Here is a 20,296-nt window from a genome sequence, read left to right on the forward strand (position 1 = left end):
CTTTAACAGCAACTTTGCATGTAACCTAGCAACTGAGGATATCCCCAACTAAGAATTTACAGTCATATCCGATTCGTCAAGTCTTACCAATTGAATTAAAAATACATTTAACATTTCGATAGTGCCTTGTTTTTATTAGTGCTCTAGTTAATACATTTATTTTGTAAGTGTAGCCTTTTCTTGTTGTTTTAATCATCAAAATGCTGATTCTATGACTTTGCAACTTAGCCTACAATGTGTTTTATTGACACATACAAACAAGGTTATTTGAGAGCATATGTGGCAACATTATTATTAATAGGGTAATATTTACACTAATATACTAACTAATGTAGGCTATATATCATGATTTATCAGGAGAATGCTATTTAAAAACAGCCCAAATTGAATGTTTCATTACATTTTGTTGTCACTAGCAGTGAAATCTCTTCCTAATGATTTTGAGTTTGACATATTATTTTGTATCTCCTACCTGGCCATGCGCCCGGCGTGTCTGCGCTCGGCGCTGCCCTCTGCTGTGCCCGGGCAGGGACTCAGTCCCCCCACGTCCACGCGGTCCTCTTTGTCCTCGCTGTGGCTGCGGTCGGAGGAGAAGCTCAGGTTGGATGGCGTGGCCAGATGTTCTGTGCTGCTGTAAACCTGAAAGATTGAAATGGAGAGAGGGTGTTGGATCGAAAGCTGAGCTGAGTATTGAAGAGCTTTCAGATGATGTAGAGCTGCATAAAGCAGTCATACCACAACCCTCACCATTTGGTTCTAAACATATGACTTTGTTATGTCAACAGCAAAAGACAATAGTCAGTTTAACTCAATTTTTTCACAGCATGGTAAACATCTTTAGCACACATTTTTTTTTATACAAATATTTTAACCCTTTTTTTCAACACGTGTTGCACTGTCCTTCGGTGCTTTGAAAGGCGCCTCTAAATAGAATTAATTATTATTTACCTTGCTGAAGCGATGCGACCAGGATGAAAACTGCCTGATCTCCAAGGAAGATTCTTCATCATTGGTTTCCTCATCCTCGTCTGATGCCAAATGATGGTAACGATCTGAACGAGCTGAAAACCGGAACAAGAGAACGTTCATATTATAGTAAAAAATAAAGTAGTTTTCATTTATCCCTTTTTAAACATTTTTACATCACAAAAGAGTTGTGAAAGTGTTTTAAATGTAGGAGGAAACCAACTCTTTAAGCCTGGAGTCAGGATTAAACCTACTATCGAAGTAGCTTGTGTCGTCCTCCGCCTCCAGCTGCGGGATAAATTCAGCTTTCTGTCTCAGGAGTCCATTCCAGTCCAAACCAATGAAGAAAGGGTTCTGTTTGACCTCCGAGGCTCCGCCTGCAAACACACATATTTTTTTTTAGAGCCAATAAAATACTGGAAATATTCTAAAAATGTGTGACTTCAATAGAAGTGGCAACATGTATTCAATAAAAGGGCCAACAGTTAGTTTATCCATTTTGACAAAGGTGATTTGTTTTTTACTTTCAGTGTCATTATAATTTTATCATGTGATAATCAGCAGTAAACTGAGCAGTACCAGTTCCCAGTCGGTCTAAAGGACTCTGTCTGAGCAGGCGGGTGATCAGATCCTGGGCTTCAGCAGGCAGGGCATCGTCTCCTTCTGGCCAAATGATGTCATCTGCAAACAAGAAACGCAAGAACAAGCTAGATATATCACATATAAAAGCTTAAGAAATGCTAAGAACGTTTCTGAAGGTGTTGCTGAACACTAAAGCCTTATTTTTGTACTTAAAAGATAATATCTGCTGAGACGAAATTATTTACATATCTTGAACAACATGGTATCGTTTGATGTGAAAGAAAAGATATGTAATGATAAAAAGATTTGAATGTATGCTAACAAATGATTTTTGACAAGCTACCGACAACTTCTGCAGAAAGCCACTACGCCAAGCACGATTGTTTGACAAGACCAGAATAAATGAGTCCAATTAATATTAATCTAATTTGTTCTGAAGATCTGTCTTTGTGCTACCTTTTTACTTTTTGGGTATTCAACACTGGATCTTTAAGAACAAAGGTTAATAATGACAGAGAAATACTGTTCAGGTGCAGAAAAAAACATTTTCCTACAACATTAGAAAAATGTTACTTCCGATTTCTTCCACTGATTGATATAATTTCAGCGCTCACCACTAACAACTTGTCCAAAAAGCTCTTCAGGTGTGTCTCCAAAGAATGGGACGCAGCCAACCAGGAACTCATAGAGGATGACCCCCATGGCCCACCAATCCACAGGCTTCCCATAGCCCTGTCTGAGGATCACCTCTGGGGCAATGTACTCCGGAGTGCCACACACCTGCACAAGCAAACCAGCACAGGTGAGTAGTGGGAAACAGAAACAGCTGCTTCCATAATACGTTTTTATTCATATTAAAACCAGTCTCACCTGTTTGTCTATAAACTCTCTCGTGTCTTTCTCTATGTGACCCTCGTACATGTTGGTGGTCATGTTCATGAGGCCAATTTTAGACAGGCCGAAGTCCGTCAGCTTGATGTGGCCCATTGATGTTATCAACAAACTGTGGGAAAAACACAAAATAATAAATGTAAATGATCAACATAAGCAGGTTTTAACCTAAATGAACTTTACTTTTGGATATCACGAGAATACACAAAACTCAGATTGAAATACTAAGGAGGCTGACAAAAGAAAAACAGGATTGTGTTTAATTACAGATCATGTCTCTGATCTTTTTGTTTAATTTAACTAATTCTAATGAAAGGCAAGAGTGCTGGGTCATACTGTACAGAAAGTGGTGGTACATGCAAAAGCTTAAAACAGGAATGAAGTTTGTGTTCTCACTTGTCAGGTTTGAGATCCCGATGCACAATGCCATAGTTGTGAAGATACTCCAGTGCCAGGACTGTTTCAGCAAAGTACAACCGTGTCATTTCTACAGGCAGTGGGCCCATGTTCTTGAGCAGGTTGGCACAATCTCCACCTTTATGAAACAGAAAACCATAGGAAATGTGTTAATGGCTAATGAATCCCTATTTCTAGTACTAAATCACCAAAAAAGAAATCACTTTCTCATCATTACCTTCCACATACTCCATGACCATGCATAGGTGACGTCGTGTCTCAAAAGAGCAGAACATGGAGACAACGAAGGGGTTTTCGGCAAACGTCAGGATGTCTCGCTCAACAAAAGCCTGCTGGATCTGGTTCCTCAGGACGAGGTTCTGACGATTTATCTTCTTCATGGCAAACCGTTGTCGGGTCTCCTTGTGACGGACCAGATACACGGCCCTGTCGAAAAACATATGAGCCACATTAAACCAATCATTTTCACACTTAAAGTCAGAGTGAAATGGAAGTAAGATAGTCTTTATTCTCTGTACTGTGGCATCTTTTCCATCGAAACCCATACATTTCCCTTCTCACTAAAAGTTGCATATTGATTGATGAATGATCAGATGTAGTGATATTATTTATTACATTTGGTTGGTACTAACTTAAATAGCTTTAAAAAATAAAAAAGATAAATACATTTTTGGCATATATTTTTTAAAAGAAGTGCACAATATTACCTGGGATGAAAAGGGATACAAAAATACTTTTTAATTACATTTTTAACTGGACTTTTTGCAGCTATTAGAAATAACCATTGTTTGTTTTTTTAGGATTAAGGATTCCCTTTACCTTTATTTAACACATAACAGCAAAGATAGGAAATCTCTGCATAAGGTTGCCTTTGCCCTGTCATATTTAACTCCCCAGACACCATTGTAGTGGATGACATTTTAAATGTTTTGGGGTAATCGTGGTAATTGCAGGTCTCAAAAGGTTTTCTGTTCTGAGAGTCATCAAACTCGTCATTAGACTATCATCCAGTTAATTCATTAAAAACCACCTTTTAATTGTTTTGGATGTTCGATCAAAGGAGGAACTTAGTTTCTGACAAGATGATTATGTATAATCAAAAAATAAAATGAAACTGCTACGGTTTCCTGTAAAGGTCATATGGATATTCTAGCATGCAGAGGATTTTCAAGGATCCTTTTTTTCCCTTTTTGCAATGTTTTGTAGCTCTTAGGCTTAATTTTTTTTTGGAAATGAATAAACAACATCCTGAAAAAGCAAGTAAAGGTAGACAACGTTAAAAAAAAATGCTCTTACCCGTAAGCTCCATTACTGATGAGTTTGATTGTGTCAAAGTCACTCTCAAAAGGTTTCCTTCGAGTCGGTGTCAGCGTCTGTGGGACCTTGTTCTAAAAAAAGGAGGCAGAAACATGTTTAAGGCCAGTAGTGGGCAAGTTAAAAATGCAACACAGTAAAAGCAATACTGTTATTAGGATAATTACAGGGCAATCATGTCCAAGGGCTTGTTCTGCTGCCTGAAACATAAACTATACTGCGGTCTAACTACTAAATACATCATTATCACATTTTGTCCATGAGGAATCAGGAACAATATACATAAAGCATTTTTTTATTTCAGATAAAATTGCAGAACATATGTTTGTAAGAATTCATTTATTATCTTATTTTTAAATCCTAGAATATCCTTTACACACGTACAGCTAGACTGATAACAAAAAGGGAAACGTACCTCCACACTGGCATCTGTGTCCACTGTCACTGAAGGACTCGCATCATACTGTTCAAGCTCTAGCAAGAACAGAAAGAAAGACAGTGTTTAATATTACTGCAAATAACACTCTGAAAACCAAACTTTGAATCTTACTGGTTCTTAAACAGGCTAAACCTGAATTTGAGGCTAATGAAGTGTGCAGCTTGACTTCACGGCAGAAAAAGTCCTTTACCTTCTAAAGGGTCGCGGGTCAGACCCAGCTGGCTGATGATGTAGCGTGGGATGTCCGTCTTGATAACCTGGCCGACTTTGGCATGACCCTCGGCGGCCTCAAGTAGGTGATAAAACTCTTCGGGGTCAAACTCCTGTAAACAGCATCAAGTCTTTTTAATGGCTGAAGTCAATTTCCTGCCAGATTGAAATCAAAGCAAGACAACAGCAAAGCAAGAGTCTTCTCTGTATCAGTGGTACAAGTCAAAAGTAACTGTATCTCATAGATGTTCAGCTTCTCATTCAAGTCCAGTCGCTCTGGATTTACTACTGAACCTACTCATTTACCGGGTACAAAGAGTGGGTGATTTATAAAGACTGAAGTGAAAAGTTGTCAAAGTGTCAAGAACATTAGTGGTATTTTAATGATTATTATATCACAGGGTTTTGGACAGGTTATGTGAGGCCTATCACAATGACAACTCTCATCAATTTCACTGTTATCCAACTAATGATGTTTAAAAAAATAAGACATAAACTTAATAAACTAAAAAAATAGTAAACACACTTGTTAAACTGAGCTAATCTTTGTGTGTTGTTTACCAACATTCAACAAAGACTCGATCGGTTCGATCTGTTACTTTGCCTTCTTGGAAGTGATTTGTGATTCTCAAAGAACTAAAAGAAATAGATCAACACTGTATTTTTCTAGAGACAATGTCTCAAATAAACTGGTAATCCAAAGACATGTATCTTCTTATGGGGAAACAGTGAAAGTTAAGTATTATTGTCTTCCTTTAATGATCCTCATCATGCTGCCGACACACATCCACTTTCTGAGAGAGAATTAAGGTCACAATTTCACTCCAGTCATACTTTCATGTGAACTGGCTACTAGGACTTTCAAACACAGTAATCTTATTTTCAATCAGGAAGAGATTTTCTTTTCCTCAGCTTACCAGACACTCCAGGAGGCGAGCCGGCCTAGAGATTATGATGAGGATCTTCCTCACCAAATGGATGATGACGGCCACCTCCTCGCTTTCAGAGCGCTCGTAGGCCTGGAAAACAGTATGCGAGCAGAGGGGTACATAAGAAAATGTATTTATGAAACCAACCGACTCATTACAAATCACCCAAGAGAGGATAGAATACATCGACACTGTTTCAAAAACACTTTAAAGTAAGAAAAAAAACAAGTAAATAGATATTTAGGAAGTTGTGGGATAAAATATGGCATGTAGGTGTCATTCATTTTACATAATGACATCAAAATCCAATACACTACATCAAAGAGACATTTCTAATTAAGCTAATAAAATGGTCCCAAAATTAAAAATGTGTATTTAACCGCCCTTGGTACTAGGATTTGGTTGTTCCAATGGAAAATAAGTGATCCAAAGGGAGGGGGGGGGGGGGACACTTTTCCACTCCTGACAAAAGATGCTAGCTTCATGCGCAAACTGGAAATATACATATATAAATAACAGTGTGTTCAAAGCTGATTGGTACAGTATTAAGAGAAGAAACTGCTGCTGCCTGACAGAGATGCGTCACAGAAGACATCACTTTAAACCAAGAGGAATTATTAGAATAATCACTGGGTGGGTGGAGTCTCAGTGAGTCATCCACGGCCTTTCTTGTAGACTGACGTGAATGTACTAGTGTAACACATGGACTCTTTTAATGTCCTCCAAAGCTTCCAATTGTTAAGAGAACCACAGTCATCACATGTGAGTGTGTGTGTTACAGTCACACACTTTGGTCATGACAAACCCATAAAAGGGTAAGAAAGAGAAAGACTGTTTTTTTACTAGAAAGTCACAAGGTAGACTTCACAAACAGCCTTGTGTCCTACTATTAAAACGCAGGATCGTCACATGCTCAAGCATTAAGTCTGTCTGGTGAATCCGGTTTAAATAATAAACTATGCCAAGTACTTTTTTTTATTGTTTCTGTGCTTCAATTTCCAGAGATCATCTTCTCTTTTTATCTTATTTTGAAGAACTTTCTATAGGTGTTGCTTCATGGTACAACGTTAAAGTCATTTTGCTTATAACAAACTGTCAAACATCAAGGTCAAACACTGAGCTGCACACTTCGGGTGACGGGCAGAAATCAATGGAGGTTAATTTAATTCTTCTTCTAAGTTGTTCTTTATAAATATAAGTACAACATTGGTCACCTTCTATACACCTGAGTGCATTTCCCAGGCGAGAGCCAACAGGTAATGAGTGCTACATGTACCAGCCTCTATGAAGTGAAAGTACTTTGTATCACCACATACATCAACCCAATTGAATTATAAGCCACAGTGACATTTAGAAGAGTGAAGATGTAGTTTCATCTTTGAAACTGTCACACTTTTTCGAGACAAATTGTCCTTGGCACGCAGAGTGAGTCTCCTGGTCTGTGTGTGCGTGTGACAGCATTTGTTCCCCTGCATGGGAACAGACTTATCAGTTCAGCTGGAGGTACAGCGAGTCGACCATGCCTTCTGTCTGACAGCATGCAGAGGAACAGGGAAAGAGGTTGCTATAGAAACAACATTTTATCACAACACAGCAAAGATCTGGGACAAAAGCACCTCTCACCATCACTGACAATTTCCACAACCAGATGTATTGTGTGTGCGTTTAGCTATCAGACGGTTATTGAGCGGCGTGCCTGATTGCACATTTCACCCCCGGCTCGATCAATCCCCTTTCATAACTTCATTATATCATAGCGTTCAGATGAAGGGTTCATACGCAGTTGTAGTATACAATTAGATGATATATTTTTGCAAGTTTCAAAGACATTTTTAAACTAATTTCATTACTACATTGGTCCTGCTGGACCCAGGTCAGCTGGCTGTTTCCCCACCTCGTGAAGCAGCTTCTCCAGCTTCTCCTGCAGCTCAGCGAAGTAGCGGGAGGTAACCAGGCCTTTCTGGGACTTGTCCAGGCAGTCTCTGAGCAGCTCCACCAACTGGTGCTGGATGAAGCCCAGCACCCCGTCAGCCAGAGGGAGGGAGCTGTCTGGAGAGCAGTGGGTGATAATCTCAAACAAGCGCTCCTCCATCTGGGCCGTGGCCTGCAGGGACGACAAGCACACAAACACACAGTTAAGACATTAAAAGACAGCTTATTATTACTTTTTTATTCTTCGCAGCCCCAAATATTCATTATATTTCTGTAGATAAAGTCATATAATTATTACCAGTGATGCAATTCAATGACATGTGTAGCAGCTAAGACTTGTGAATTTCCAAAATCGTTTTTTATTTTTGAGTTTTAAGACAATTCAGATTTCACTATGGCTGCAGTAGGTTTTTTCAGAAATGTGTTTTGGTTTGTACCTTTGGAAAACGTTCCTTGTAAACATGGTTCATCATGACAATCTCATTATCAAATGAGACGTTTGATCGCCCGGGGCTGCAACAAAAACAAAAGTCCAGGTTAGAATATTTCACTTGACAGTTGAATATTATCTTCATTATCGATTCATTTGTAGTGCCAATTATTTAGCCCAAAAATCTGTTGATTGGATTTTTTTTTTAGAAACGTCTACATTTTTTCAAAGCCCATGGTGATATCTTTAACTGTCTAATTTTGTCAGATGTATTATCATATTTTTTCTGTCTATAAAACAGAGAAAATAAGGAAATAAACAGACTAAATTGTGTAGTCTACTAATCAACGCAGCTCTGCAAACACTATTAAATACAACTCTCCACTAAGCTAGGATGGGGGGGGGGGGGTTATCAATGACAATGAAGTGGTTATCAATGACAATATTGTAAGAAAACATATGAAGCCAGCAGCTCTAGGCACTAACGCTACAATCAGATATGATTTGCTGTTAGGCTTTGATGTTTCGACACCACCAGCAGAGGTTTATTCTGACCAAACAGTGTGAATCATCAACATCTCTCAATTAGTCATTTACTGGAACACCACTTCAGTGTTTAGGCAGATGAGACGAGTGTATTTTCACAAAAAGAATCTTGCTTGATGAGGCTTCAAAGAGAACAGATGGAGGGAAAACCTATCACATCCAAACAGGCTCCCCAAGCTGTGTTTTTGTCATGAAAGACGCCTCTGTTAAAGTGGATGGCTGCAGCCCAACACACACTACTGCGGCTCACTGAGGCTCTCTGCATCAGGCCCCCCCCGCCCCCTCACACAACCCCCAACCCTCGACTTCAGTTCAGCAGTTGGATCCCTGAGGCGCTCTGTCAGCTAGCATGCCCACGCACTGCACACCATGGTGCCAGAACACAGAGCACTCAGGCATCGCACAAACAGCGCAGAGCAGAGCCAAAACACAAAAGTTGTGGAAAAGCACACAGCTCTGCAGTCAGATCCCCCTGCCGGCCCAACAGGCGCATGTAATCTACGAGACGCACTTCAGAGACACACATTTGCATGTGATTTTGTCTTGGTCATACCGAAGACATGACATGTTGACATATGACAGTCTACCTGTACATTGTGACATACATAATGTTCTTATAAACATTGCAACACATGCATCACTGTCCAAAATTAAACTGAAATGGTTTATTTTCCCAAGCAAAGAAGTAGTTAATCCCAGGAAGGATTACTGCATTTAATCTGTAGAAATTATTCATTTCATATGATGACGGGCCAAGAAACAATATTAAAAGGCGGTTTGGACCCGGTGCAGACTGGGTTTTGAAACATGAGAATATAGTGGTGAACACATGTAGACACAGGTTCAATTGTGCATCAAGAAAAGTAAATAAAGTCATTTAAATACTCAATATGTTGCTTAGGAATTACCCCATAAGCACTTTTTCTAGTATAAATACCTAGCATTATAGAAGACACATTCGATTAAAAGGTGAAATCAGTTTCAGCTACCTGAGGCTCCGAGACCGAGGTCGTATGAGCGTGGAGTGCCGCCCATCCTCGTCGGTCATGCTGTCTGTGCTGCGGAAGTGTTTGAAGAGGAAGTGCAGCTCATCTTGAGTCGGCTGGTAGGGAAGCTGGTGAAGACGCTCCTGGGAGGAGGAGGAGGACTGCAGACACAAAGATGGATCCATCAGTCCAGAAGGTTTAGTATTTTCTACATTCAAAAAGTTAGAATCTACACATTCTTTTGTTGTTTTTTTAGCTTAAAAAAAAAGCACATTATCTTTTAAAACACCATGGATAAATGCTATGATATTTACAAGAATAATAAAGACAGTTGCTAAGGGAGATGATGTGATTCAAAAACACCATGCTGCAATGTTTATACCGGGCCATTATATCTGATCCAGTGAGTTTAATAAGAGGCAGCAGCTGGGACCTCACTGATGGTATAAAAACAATATCTGGAAGACAATAAGAAACAAAAAAGGGAGATTTATGTGGAACTATTTCATGACCCAAAGTATAAAGATTTTTTTTTTTTACAGTGGCTTTTTTTTTTTAATATTAAGACGAATAAATGAAAGGTTTTACCCACTTTATATTAATAATAATGTATTCATATAGTCTTTGCAGGGATGGAAAGGGAATAAATATTGGATTGTAACACATGTTCAAACATCAATCAATTTTTTTCTTAGAAATGGATGATTAGTGAAATGAAGTTAAGCAAAAGACACATTTAATAAGGTGCTAAATATAACAGTTTGTCAAACTCAAGATAACAGTTCCAGTAAACCGTGCTACTTCCTTCTGTAAAGAGGATGTTGCTGTTTCTCATGTCTCGCCAGAGGCATCACTCTGTACATTTGGATAAGAGACACTACTGCTAAAAACACATGTAGACCTTAAGTCTGGGCAGTTTGCGATAAAGTTGCTCCTTGTATTTGCAACATTTAAAGGTTATGTTTATGACGACAGCAGCATATTGTATTCTGTGCCAACATAAACCTGTCCTGATAACACACCTGTGGAGGATTAAAAGAGGCTGCTGTATGAATTTAGAATAGTAATCAAACAGTGAAACATGAACATCTCCAGCCAATAATTAAAGCTTTTCTTCCAGTAATGGGGTATATATAAATTAGTAGATCAGAGACATTGATATTTACCTAATTAAGTTATGTTCAACGTCTACTGAGGCACCGAGTGAACTCTTTCCAAGCTGAAGGGGACATAATGTACGATGCAAGCAATCTGTTGAATGTTGCCGCCTGTTCTGTCCTAAACCAGAGGGACAGCATCTGTGGAGTCTCTTTATTATGCCTCAGTATAAAGAGGGCAGTGAGGGCCACTGAAGAGCCCCATTGTCCCCACTGACCTCTGGGTCTGCGGCTGGGTCTACCCCATAAAGTTCCTATAATAGCTGCACATGGCAGAGTCTCACCACATACTCACACACTATGTCCCCCCCATCGCACGCTGCTCATTTGAAATTTCATTATGTTATTTTGTGAGCAATACAATTGTAGCTTTATTCTAAATTGTTAAATATATTCAAATAAGACATTTAATATATACAGAAAAAAATATCTTTGAAGTGCTTTCACATCCTGTACATTTTTTTTATTTATCATCAAAAGTAATTGAGGGAATAATCTTTTATAATTACCTAACAGAAAACCTCATATATATATAAGGCCATTTTAACATAATTACTACAGCTGATGAAGAAATGAAAGACAAGGAAATTGTGAAAGTGACAACGATGACACACACACACACACACACACACACACACACACACACACACACACAAACACCAACACACACACACACACACACACACACCACACACCACACACCACACACACACACACACACACACACACACACGACACACACACACACACACACACACACACACACACACACACACACACACACACACACCACACACACACACACACACACACACACACACACACACACACACACACACACACACACACACACACACACACACACACACTACACACACACACACACACACACACACACACACACACACACACACACACACACACACACACACACACACACACACACACACACACACACACACACACACACCACACAACACACACACACCACACACACACACACACACCACACACACACTGAGAGAATGACTAATCCTAGCAGATGATGGAGGAAAACAATTAACAGTTTGTCATCTCAGGCCTGGCATTCACCGTCCCTTATTGCATAAACCAATGTGCTATTTGGGCAAAGAGAGGTGTTAGAATCGCCTGGCCACCATTTACTGAGCAGGGGGGGGGGGGGGTGACATGTTTTGGGATGACTTACTGAGACAGTGGAGCTCGGCGGGTTGGTTCCATAGCCAGACGAGGGGAGGGACGCCAGAGACCATCTCCGGCCCTCAGCTCTGACAGGAAGGGACATGCATGTTATATAAGCCTCAGCAGCAATGGCACAGATAGCATTTCATACGTGAACGTCCTTACATAACAAGCGACGGAGAGTCCTGTGACTACGTGAGCATGAAATTATTCTCTATATATACAAATCATATATAACAAGGTTCACTGTGTCCTTAATTGATACAAAGCAAGCTATACGTTCCCGTAAGAGAGCTTTGTAAGGAGGAGCATCAGTCGGTGAAAAACACATATAAAAACACATGCCTTAAAAGCCAACAGATACAGTGCAAAAATATTAGAAGAAGCTACCTGTCAGCGCGAGCCAAGTGACTGAGATCACGACAGCAACAGAGAGAAAAGGAAAAGGAAAAGAACGCATTTCAGTGAGTTTTGGGAACCTTGCGCAAGTGATCCTGTGGCCCTTGGCATTCAGCTGAGGGATTAGTACTGACAATGTTTCCTTCCTTGCCAGTTTTCATTTGCCCAGATACAAGGAGCAGCAAGCAAAATAAATTAATTTGAGGATTTAGTTTACATAACAGAAACAAAACTTCAAAGCATGACCTGAGAAAGGATCTTCTCTGCACTTTGAAATATGCAACACACAGCAAAATTAAGAGAAAATAAAATTAAGCTTAAGGTTATGTGTTTCAACATTTGTTTGACATGTTGTTTGCAAGCAGAGGAAACAAAAGGGTTATTACACAAGGAAAATTACAGATCAAAGAGCTCCATAACACTTAAATATATTTAAAATGAAAGACTGAATGCATGACTTACAACTTCACAATGTTGTTTGGGAAACCACTACAAAGCTGCATTTCACAACCGTTTAACCACAATGATTTACTCGATTGTCTCTTTGACTTCATTTCTTCATGAATTTCATCCGAAGAGCCTTAATAAATACCGACATATACAAGAGAACCACATTTCAAGCTGCAAGGAACATAGATGGCGATTGTTCTGCAAGACATTGAGTATTTATTACTGTAGAAGTAAAGATGTTGAATGCTAAAATGTTGCTTTTTCTTTAAATGTAGTTCCTTTTATCCTCAGCACAATAGATAATCATATACTCTCAATTGTCCCTCTATTAGCTACAACTGCCGTTCAACGCTTGTTAATGCAATAAACATGAATAAATGAAAATATCCAATGAGCAGCAGATCTCAGGGCAAAAAGCACTTTATCATTGGAAAAGGTTGAAAATGGCCAGATAAGACTACTTTGAGCTGATAGTAAGGCAACAGTACCCAGAATAAGCACTTGCTACAACTGAGATATGCAGAGGAGCATCTCTGAGAAACATGTCAAAACCTTAAGCTGAAGCAGCAGAAGGAGTCCACATCAGTTTCTACTCCTGTCAGCTAAGAACAGGAAACTGATCGTAGATGTGCAGCCAACGACAAATCTAAAGAAACTGTAATATGAACCAAAATCTCTGAGCTATGATATGTCCTGAAGATGTATTGCCTGTCGTCTTGATAGTAAGCTCCTGTAGAGTAATAACTCACGGCTGTCGTTTTCTATTCTGTTCTGATCGTATCTAAGGACAAGCACCTGAATCTCTCATAAGTTTTAACAACTGTTCTGTCCTGGTGTCTTCAAGGTGCCGCAACACATGCCCGGAGCGAGATAGGCATGTTGCCATGGGAACTGGGTTGAATGATGTGTGAGTGGGCTTCGGGGGTATCCTCTATCTAACTGCACACAGGGGGGGGGGGCTCGACCCAGTCAGTTAGCTGCTGTTGATCTGAAGCTTCCAGAAGGGTCCCAACACACACCCCATCTCACAGGAAACCCTCAGAGGGAGTAGCCTACGGGTAAGGTTTATTTTATATTCATTGGTTCATTTGGGTTCACATTGTGAAGTTAAAGCGATCAATGGTTGGTAAACTTAAACAACATCGACTTGGTAGTCAACACTGAGTGCTTTGATTTTAACAACGTGCCAAAATATTGTATACAGCCCTGAAAATGTATTACAAGACAGATAAATAACAAAATGGCAGCCAGTCCATTCAGTTCATGAAAACTTCACTCTTTGTAATAATTTGCCTACTCAAGAACGGCTTTACCTAGTGCTTCTGTTGATTGAACATTTTATTCAAACTTTAACATTTTGCGAAACAATAATGTCAAGTCTTACATTTAAAATCCCTAAGTAAACTCTTTGTGTAAATTGCAATAGGCGCTTTCACACCGGAGTACTTTTCCCAGTATAGTTTCGATAGTTCTTGAAATGTTGCGTTGACACCAAAAAAAATACGGAACTAGAACTTAGTTCATGAGAACCTTTTCACCCCCTTTTTAGTCCCTGCTAGAGAGCAGGGACTTTCATGGGAGAAAAAGGTTCCCATTTCTTATTGGCTGGGCGGATTGCAAACCACGCCCCGTAAAACTCGGAAAAGATGTGTGAAGCCGCCATTGTATTTGCTGGCATTAGCATTATTAGCATTAGCATTAGCCCAGCGCACCAACGGAGAGACACTAACTTATGGCAACACAAAAGAAAACATGGGAGCGGTGGAGTGATGAGGACTGGAGGTGTCGGCGTTCTGGCGATTTACTCGGAAGGCTTCAGTAGAAGCTGCTGGGAGTCCCAGCAGCTTCTACTGAAGCCAGTCCCCAACTCCGGGGACTTCCGGCCGGGGACTTCGGGTGGCAGTATACGCCGTGAAGTTGTTTGCGGCCTGCCAGTACACCCAAAGCAGAAGTAGAAGAAGTGACGTCAGCAGCTTCATTTGCCATCCTCCCCCAGGGACTTATTCCGGTGTAAACGCGATCTGATGAACTAAGTACTGGGAAATAAGTACTTGGTGTGAAAGCGCCTAATATTCAATTTGATATATATGTTTTAAATATTCAACAGTATTTTCAAGGACCGTATTTATTTATATGGCAATTCTAAATGAATTACAGGGAAACTAGAGATAAAGTTTAGGTGATACAATATGTATACAGTATTTTAAGGTGTCCAAGAAATGACAATAAAATAGCGGTATGCAACGTGTGTGAAGCAGAAGTCCTGCAGCTCCACCCGCTGAGCGGAGCAAAACACACAAGATTTAGATCTAACACACTTAGCTATTTTATCTACCTCTGGAACAAGCTAAACTAGTTATACATATATTTATTCCTCACTGTCGGGTCACTCATTACTGGATCAGTGAGCTGCATGAGATACTGACAGGCTGTCAGGAGAGAGAGAGGGGGAGAGGAAAAGAGAGCGCTTCCGCTAATTTCTCCCGTGTTATTATCCAAAGTTAATGTAAACTTGAATAATGTACTTCATTTGAATGTAATAATTATGTTGGTTGTTGTTTGTGGAAGCGCCAGTGAATGAGCCTCATTAACTGAGTTTTAAACATCACTTTAAATGGAAGATCCCCATAGGCTCCGCCCACTCGATCGGATCGGCGATCGGAGCATCCCTAATGTAAGTTGCGCTGACAGGTCCACACAGTGCTTCCCCGCAGCGAGGCTCCCCCCGCCCTCCTGTTGATAATTCACGATCTTCGGCATGCTGATAATTTATTTTATTTTGAATGGCACTTCATATCAAAAAGGTTGCCGACCCCTGCTTTAGATGAAAATAAGGAGCCACTCCCCACGCCCCTCTGAGGCCCCAGCCACACGAGGACGATAACGGTCATACCCGCTACAGTTCTCTATCATATAGACGGTTCGGCCACACGAGGCCGACATGGAAACGCATAAAACGATAACGGGTCCCAAGGTGGGTAGATCTGCAAACGAAACGCTCTGGGGGGGCAAACGGCTCCGTGTTTACGCCTATACGATCATTTCTTGATAACGTTGAAGCAATAGCCCCGCCTCTCCTGCTCAGAGATCAGCTGCTGGGCTGTCAGAAGAGGGGGAGGAAAAGAGAGGCTCCGTTTATTATTCTTATATTATTATATAGAGTCGTTATCAATTTGTTTTAAAGCTCAATAAATAACAAAGAAGACCTTTGACCGGCACTTTTCTAATTTTGTCTGGAAGATTTAAACTTTAACGGACATGTTGACCGGCGGAAAAAAATCTAACTGAAACTCTGCCGCACGGTCCCGTCGCCCCTTGGAAGAGGCGAAGAGGTGGGTGTTTTTATCTGCTGGTGGACTACCGGAGAGATATACAGCAGGAGCACACGCTTGCCTCGGGGAGGGAGAAAAAGAGCCAGAGCGTCCACAGCAGAGAATAAACAGAAGGGCAACCATGGCAACCATGCGCGGGAAGTCTTCTTCGCTGCTTTTGTGGCAGGAGTACAGCGCCACTTACAGGCCCGGCATATGTACTACAGCGTCTCCAGCACTTTCGAGCGGTCTCGTGTGAACGGACACGTTTCTGGTGCCTATTGCGTGGTCGGAAGACTTTTTTGATATCGATTTCGGTCCGTTTGCGTTTTCGTCCTCGTGAGATATTTGGTTAAAAAGAACACAATGGTGCTCTAGGAGGAGATTCAGGTGATAAGGGGGGGGGGGGGGGGGGGGGGGGTTACCTTGGTTGCTAATGGTTACACAAGACAAAACATCGTTATGACATCATAAAGTGGCCAGAATCTGATCAGCTCATTTTCAGACAGGTTTTTATATAAATGGATCAGGACAAAAAGAGAGAGAATCTTTGTTCCTGAAACTTTCAGAGTCTCTTTACACAGAGGGGACACATGTTGATGTAGAAGAGACATGAAGAAGTGGCTTTTGCATAATAGGTGACCTTAGCACCTCATATTCAGAGCTTAGGGATGACTACAAAAGAAGAGGGACACTGGCCGTTTCTCAAACGCGAGGATATTGGCTTCCAAGCCAATATTTCAAGGATGCTACGTCATCGAGTGCCGCCGAAGGACTGTTCCAATCTCCAGCATACTTGGAATTCCACCGAGGCCGCGTCCTTGGTTTGGGGGAAATTTCGAGGCTGCACATGGGTAGACTTTGCGTCCTTAAAATCCCCACAATGCTTTGCGCATGGACCAATTTCCCCCAAATCTGTGGCGGAAGATGTAAGGCGGGGCCTCTCATATGACGCACACCTGCACACTTGCTAGCCTGTTCCACTCTTCGTTTTCCGAATGGCAGGAAGTATTCTTGCCTTGCTTCTGAAGCAAGATGCTCGGCTCGGCTGTGCTACCAAGCCAGCATCCTCGCGATTGAGAAACGGCCAGAGTTGGGTGTAACGCGTTACTGTAATAATATTACTTTTGTCGGTAACGGAGTAGTGTAACGCGTTACTTTTATAATTCAGTAATCACACTACAGTTACTAACATTGCCCCGACACGCGTTACTTCGTTACTTTTATAAAATCAGTCATAATCACACTGACAGACAAGAGGTGTTTCCGCCGCAGATTTATATGTACGTAATCTGCGCGACTTGCGAGTCCACATCTCCACGTGCACTGCTGCATAAACATGGCTGAGTCAGCGATAACTTTTGAGGGGTGGAGGTATGCCCATTATTTTGAGTTTGTCCGAAGAATAGACAGGAATGTGACGGTGAGGTGCAAACTGTGTCCAGGCCAGAAGCTGTTATCCACTGCTGTAAACACCACGTCAAACCTCAACAAACACCTGCAAAGAACACATGCTAAGGTGAAGCTAATAGCTAAGGACCCCCGAACCCAGAGTGAGGATGTTGTGAGTGCGCCGCCGCCGACTCCGAAGCAGCAAAAATTACCGGTAACCAAAGCAGAGATGGACAGGCTTGTAGCATCCTTCATAGTATGTTGCCCATTTGCACAGTGGAATCACCATCGCATCGTTCAGAGATATACTGCGCAAAATACAGATAGCAGGAGACAGAGGACAGCCATGGTCAGAGCTATCTGGATCAGTGTTATGCGACAATGGAAACTGAACTAAAGAGAACATTTGAAACTTTAGCAGTCTGCGTGATCTGCCTGTAGGGAGGGGCGGGCCGGCCCTGCGAGTAAAGTAACGAGTAAAGTAACGAGTAAAGTAACGAGTAAAGTAACGAGTAAAGTAACGAGTAAAGTAACGAGTAAAGTAACGAGTTACTTTATGTAGAGAGTAACGAAGTAGTGTAATATATTACTTTTTTTTTTAAAGTAATATATAATAAATTACTTTTTTTTTTAGTAACGACCCCATCTCTGGAAACGGCCACTGTGTGACAGTGCCTGACGTGACAGGGCCTGACAGTCGGCCATTTTAACTGCTATTTCTCAGCATTTTAACATGTTAGCTTAAAAATAGTTAGCTTGCTAGCAAGGGATTTTAGTGAACTTATCTACATTTTTTAATAACAAAAACAATATAATCCTTTTCTGGGATATTTTATCGTGACAGCGCCTGACCCTTTAGCTTGTCCACGTAGGTGTAAAAACAAGATTCAAATCTTAAAATTCAAGGACAGAATTTACCCACTTATTGTCAGCTCCTCTTCCGTCAGATGATGCAACTCCTTCACAATCATGTTCTTAAAGGTGTATTGCACTATTTTTTATGGAGTATTTTATGAAGCGTGACAGGACTGACCAAAAACATGGGGACTGTTGTAAAACACAATTTTTTGGTCAAATGTAAGCATTATTCAATGTTTTTGATGAACGGTGGTGAAAGATAACAAGTTAAATGCGTTATTAATTACGTTTTTTTATTAAAATAAGTTTTCAGCTAATTAAAAAATGTAAACCCCTCGCTCCAATTTGGCTGTGGACAGGCCATTTTTAAGAACTTCTATTTTTCAAAAGTGTTTTTAAATTAATTAAAAACACCTGAAACCCTAGTGAATCACAGATCCTATGTACAAACAACTCACAAAACACTACTATCTCATCAGTTTTAAGATATAGTATGGATTATAATTTGTATTCACTGTAACAATCCCAGGACAGATAATATACGTTTCTGGTAGAATGTATGATTAAGAATAAAACTCCCCTCCCTTGAGATTATTCAGATGTGACAAAAGAAATGTATCACTTCACAGGGAAAGGATTCACAAGCAGTGCTGACATACCTTCGGGCAAAAGGGAAGTTGAGGCAGGCGCCGGTCGACACATTTCGAGGACTGTCTAGAGGGCTGCTTGCAGCTGAAACAGAAAAGACAGTACCGGTATTATTCCTAACTGTCATAATTAACTCAGGAAATAGAGTAAAGAAGACCAAATGGCTGCATTCACAAGTTGAAACTTCTCAGAAAATATGACATCACGTCTCTGCAGGAACCCTCCATCACTTAAAAACCCAGTGCCATTTACCAGCACCTCAGACAGGTCCAATCTATCATCTTGGAATTACTCTTCAAACATTACAGCACTGATCTGCAAACAGTCAGGTCTCACCAGAGTCTGGCTGCCTCCACTAGAGACTGTGGTTCGTTTACAAGCAAGTAGTTGAGTACCAATTAGGACACAAGAGAGACCCAATTAGAGGCCGACTGCACTCTGTGATTAGATAATCCTCAGCATGATTGAGTTCAAAAGGGAGCACATCCACATACTGCTGGTTTGAGGAGCTCTTGTGCAAACCTCTTTTCATTGAGTGCAGCTGCTTCATGGCATGAAGTACTGTTGATTCAGAAGCAAAAGAAAACTAACAATTTAAAGTTTATTTAAACACTTATCGATTGTCAATCATCCTTAAACTTTCTGCACTTTTAATTCTTCAACCTAATAGACAGTGAACTTCTCTAAGTCCAAATTGATTACCTTAAAACATTTCATAAAAAAAGACATAATTTAAAACATAGTTTCCTGAAGCAACATGAAACATTGGAGATTGTTGGTCCAGATGTTCAGCAGAAGCTGAACTAATAATATGACTTAATGGTGTACAGGTACCCTTTTTTGGAGTACGATTTATATATAATTGTTTTTGACACAGTGTGTCATAACTGAAAGGATTCAGTTAATGGCTGATGTGTGCAGATGTGCTCCAGATGATCTGAATATGTCTGAATAATCTGCAGTCTCAACAGCATACTGGCTATGGTGCGGCTTAATAGTTAGATCCAAACTAGCTTAATCTCGTATTACTGAGCGTGTGGCTAGGCAGTGAGCCATACAGCTTACAGATATTAATGTTAGAGGAGCTTCTAGCAGTACGCGACATGACAAACAGTTATGAATTTACTTGAAACGTAATTAATCAAACCCCTGCAAAGTTTCCATATGCCAAATGTGGCATATGTGTGTTCACATCAAACCTGTTTAAAGCTTCACATGTCATCTCTAGTGTTTGGAAAG

The 20,296-nt window shown here is 40.6% G+C and overlaps 1 protein-coding gene across 2 annotated transcripts in view; it reads right to left on the reverse strand.

The window, feature by feature from the left end:
* Window positions 1-20,296, reverse strand: part of mast3b (microtubule associated serine/threonine kinase 3b) — a 37,648-nt gene that overhangs the window by 7,303 nt on the left and 10,049 nt on the right. For both annotated transcript variants that reach the window (XM_034147107.1, XM_034147108.1), the window contains 17 exons: window positions 19,069-19,141; window positions 12,007-12,085; window positions 9,646-9,803; window positions 8,118-8,193; window positions 7,643-7,852; window positions 5,737-5,838; window positions 4,800-4,932; window positions 4,586-4,644; window positions 4,153-4,244; window positions 3,074-3,282; window positions 2,836-2,974; window positions 2,419-2,551; window positions 2,163-2,328; window positions 1,546-1,647; window positions 1,221-1,343; window positions 949-1,061; window positions 473-639 (listed from right to left, as the gene is read on the reverse strand). In XM_034147107.1, coding sequence (XP_034002998.1) covers window positions 473-639; window positions 949-1,061; window positions 1,221-1,343; window positions 1,546-1,647; window positions 2,163-2,328; window positions 2,419-2,551; window positions 2,836-2,974; window positions 3,074-3,282; window positions 4,153-4,244; window positions 4,586-4,644; window positions 4,800-4,932; window positions 5,737-5,838; window positions 7,643-7,852; window positions 8,118-8,193; window positions 9,646-9,803; window positions 12,007-12,085; window positions 19,069-19,141 — 2,134 coding nt within the window. The remainder of the gene's footprint in view (window positions 1-472; window positions 640-948; window positions 1,062-1,220; window positions 1,344-1,545; window positions 1,648-2,162; window positions 2,329-2,418; window positions 2,552-2,835; window positions 2,975-3,073; window positions 3,283-4,152; window positions 4,245-4,585; window positions 4,645-4,799; window positions 4,933-5,736; window positions 5,839-7,642; window positions 7,853-8,117; window positions 8,194-9,645; window positions 9,804-12,006; window positions 12,086-19,068; window positions 19,142-20,296) is intronic.

Source organism: Trematomus bernacchii, unplaced genomic scaffold, assembly GCF_902827165.1.
Source record: "Trematomus bernacchii unplaced genomic scaffold, fTreBer1.1, whole genome shotgun sequence".
In the NCBI taxonomy this organism is placed as follows: Eukaryota; Metazoa; Chordata; class Actinopteri; order Perciformes; family Nototheniidae; genus Trematomus; species Trematomus bernacchii.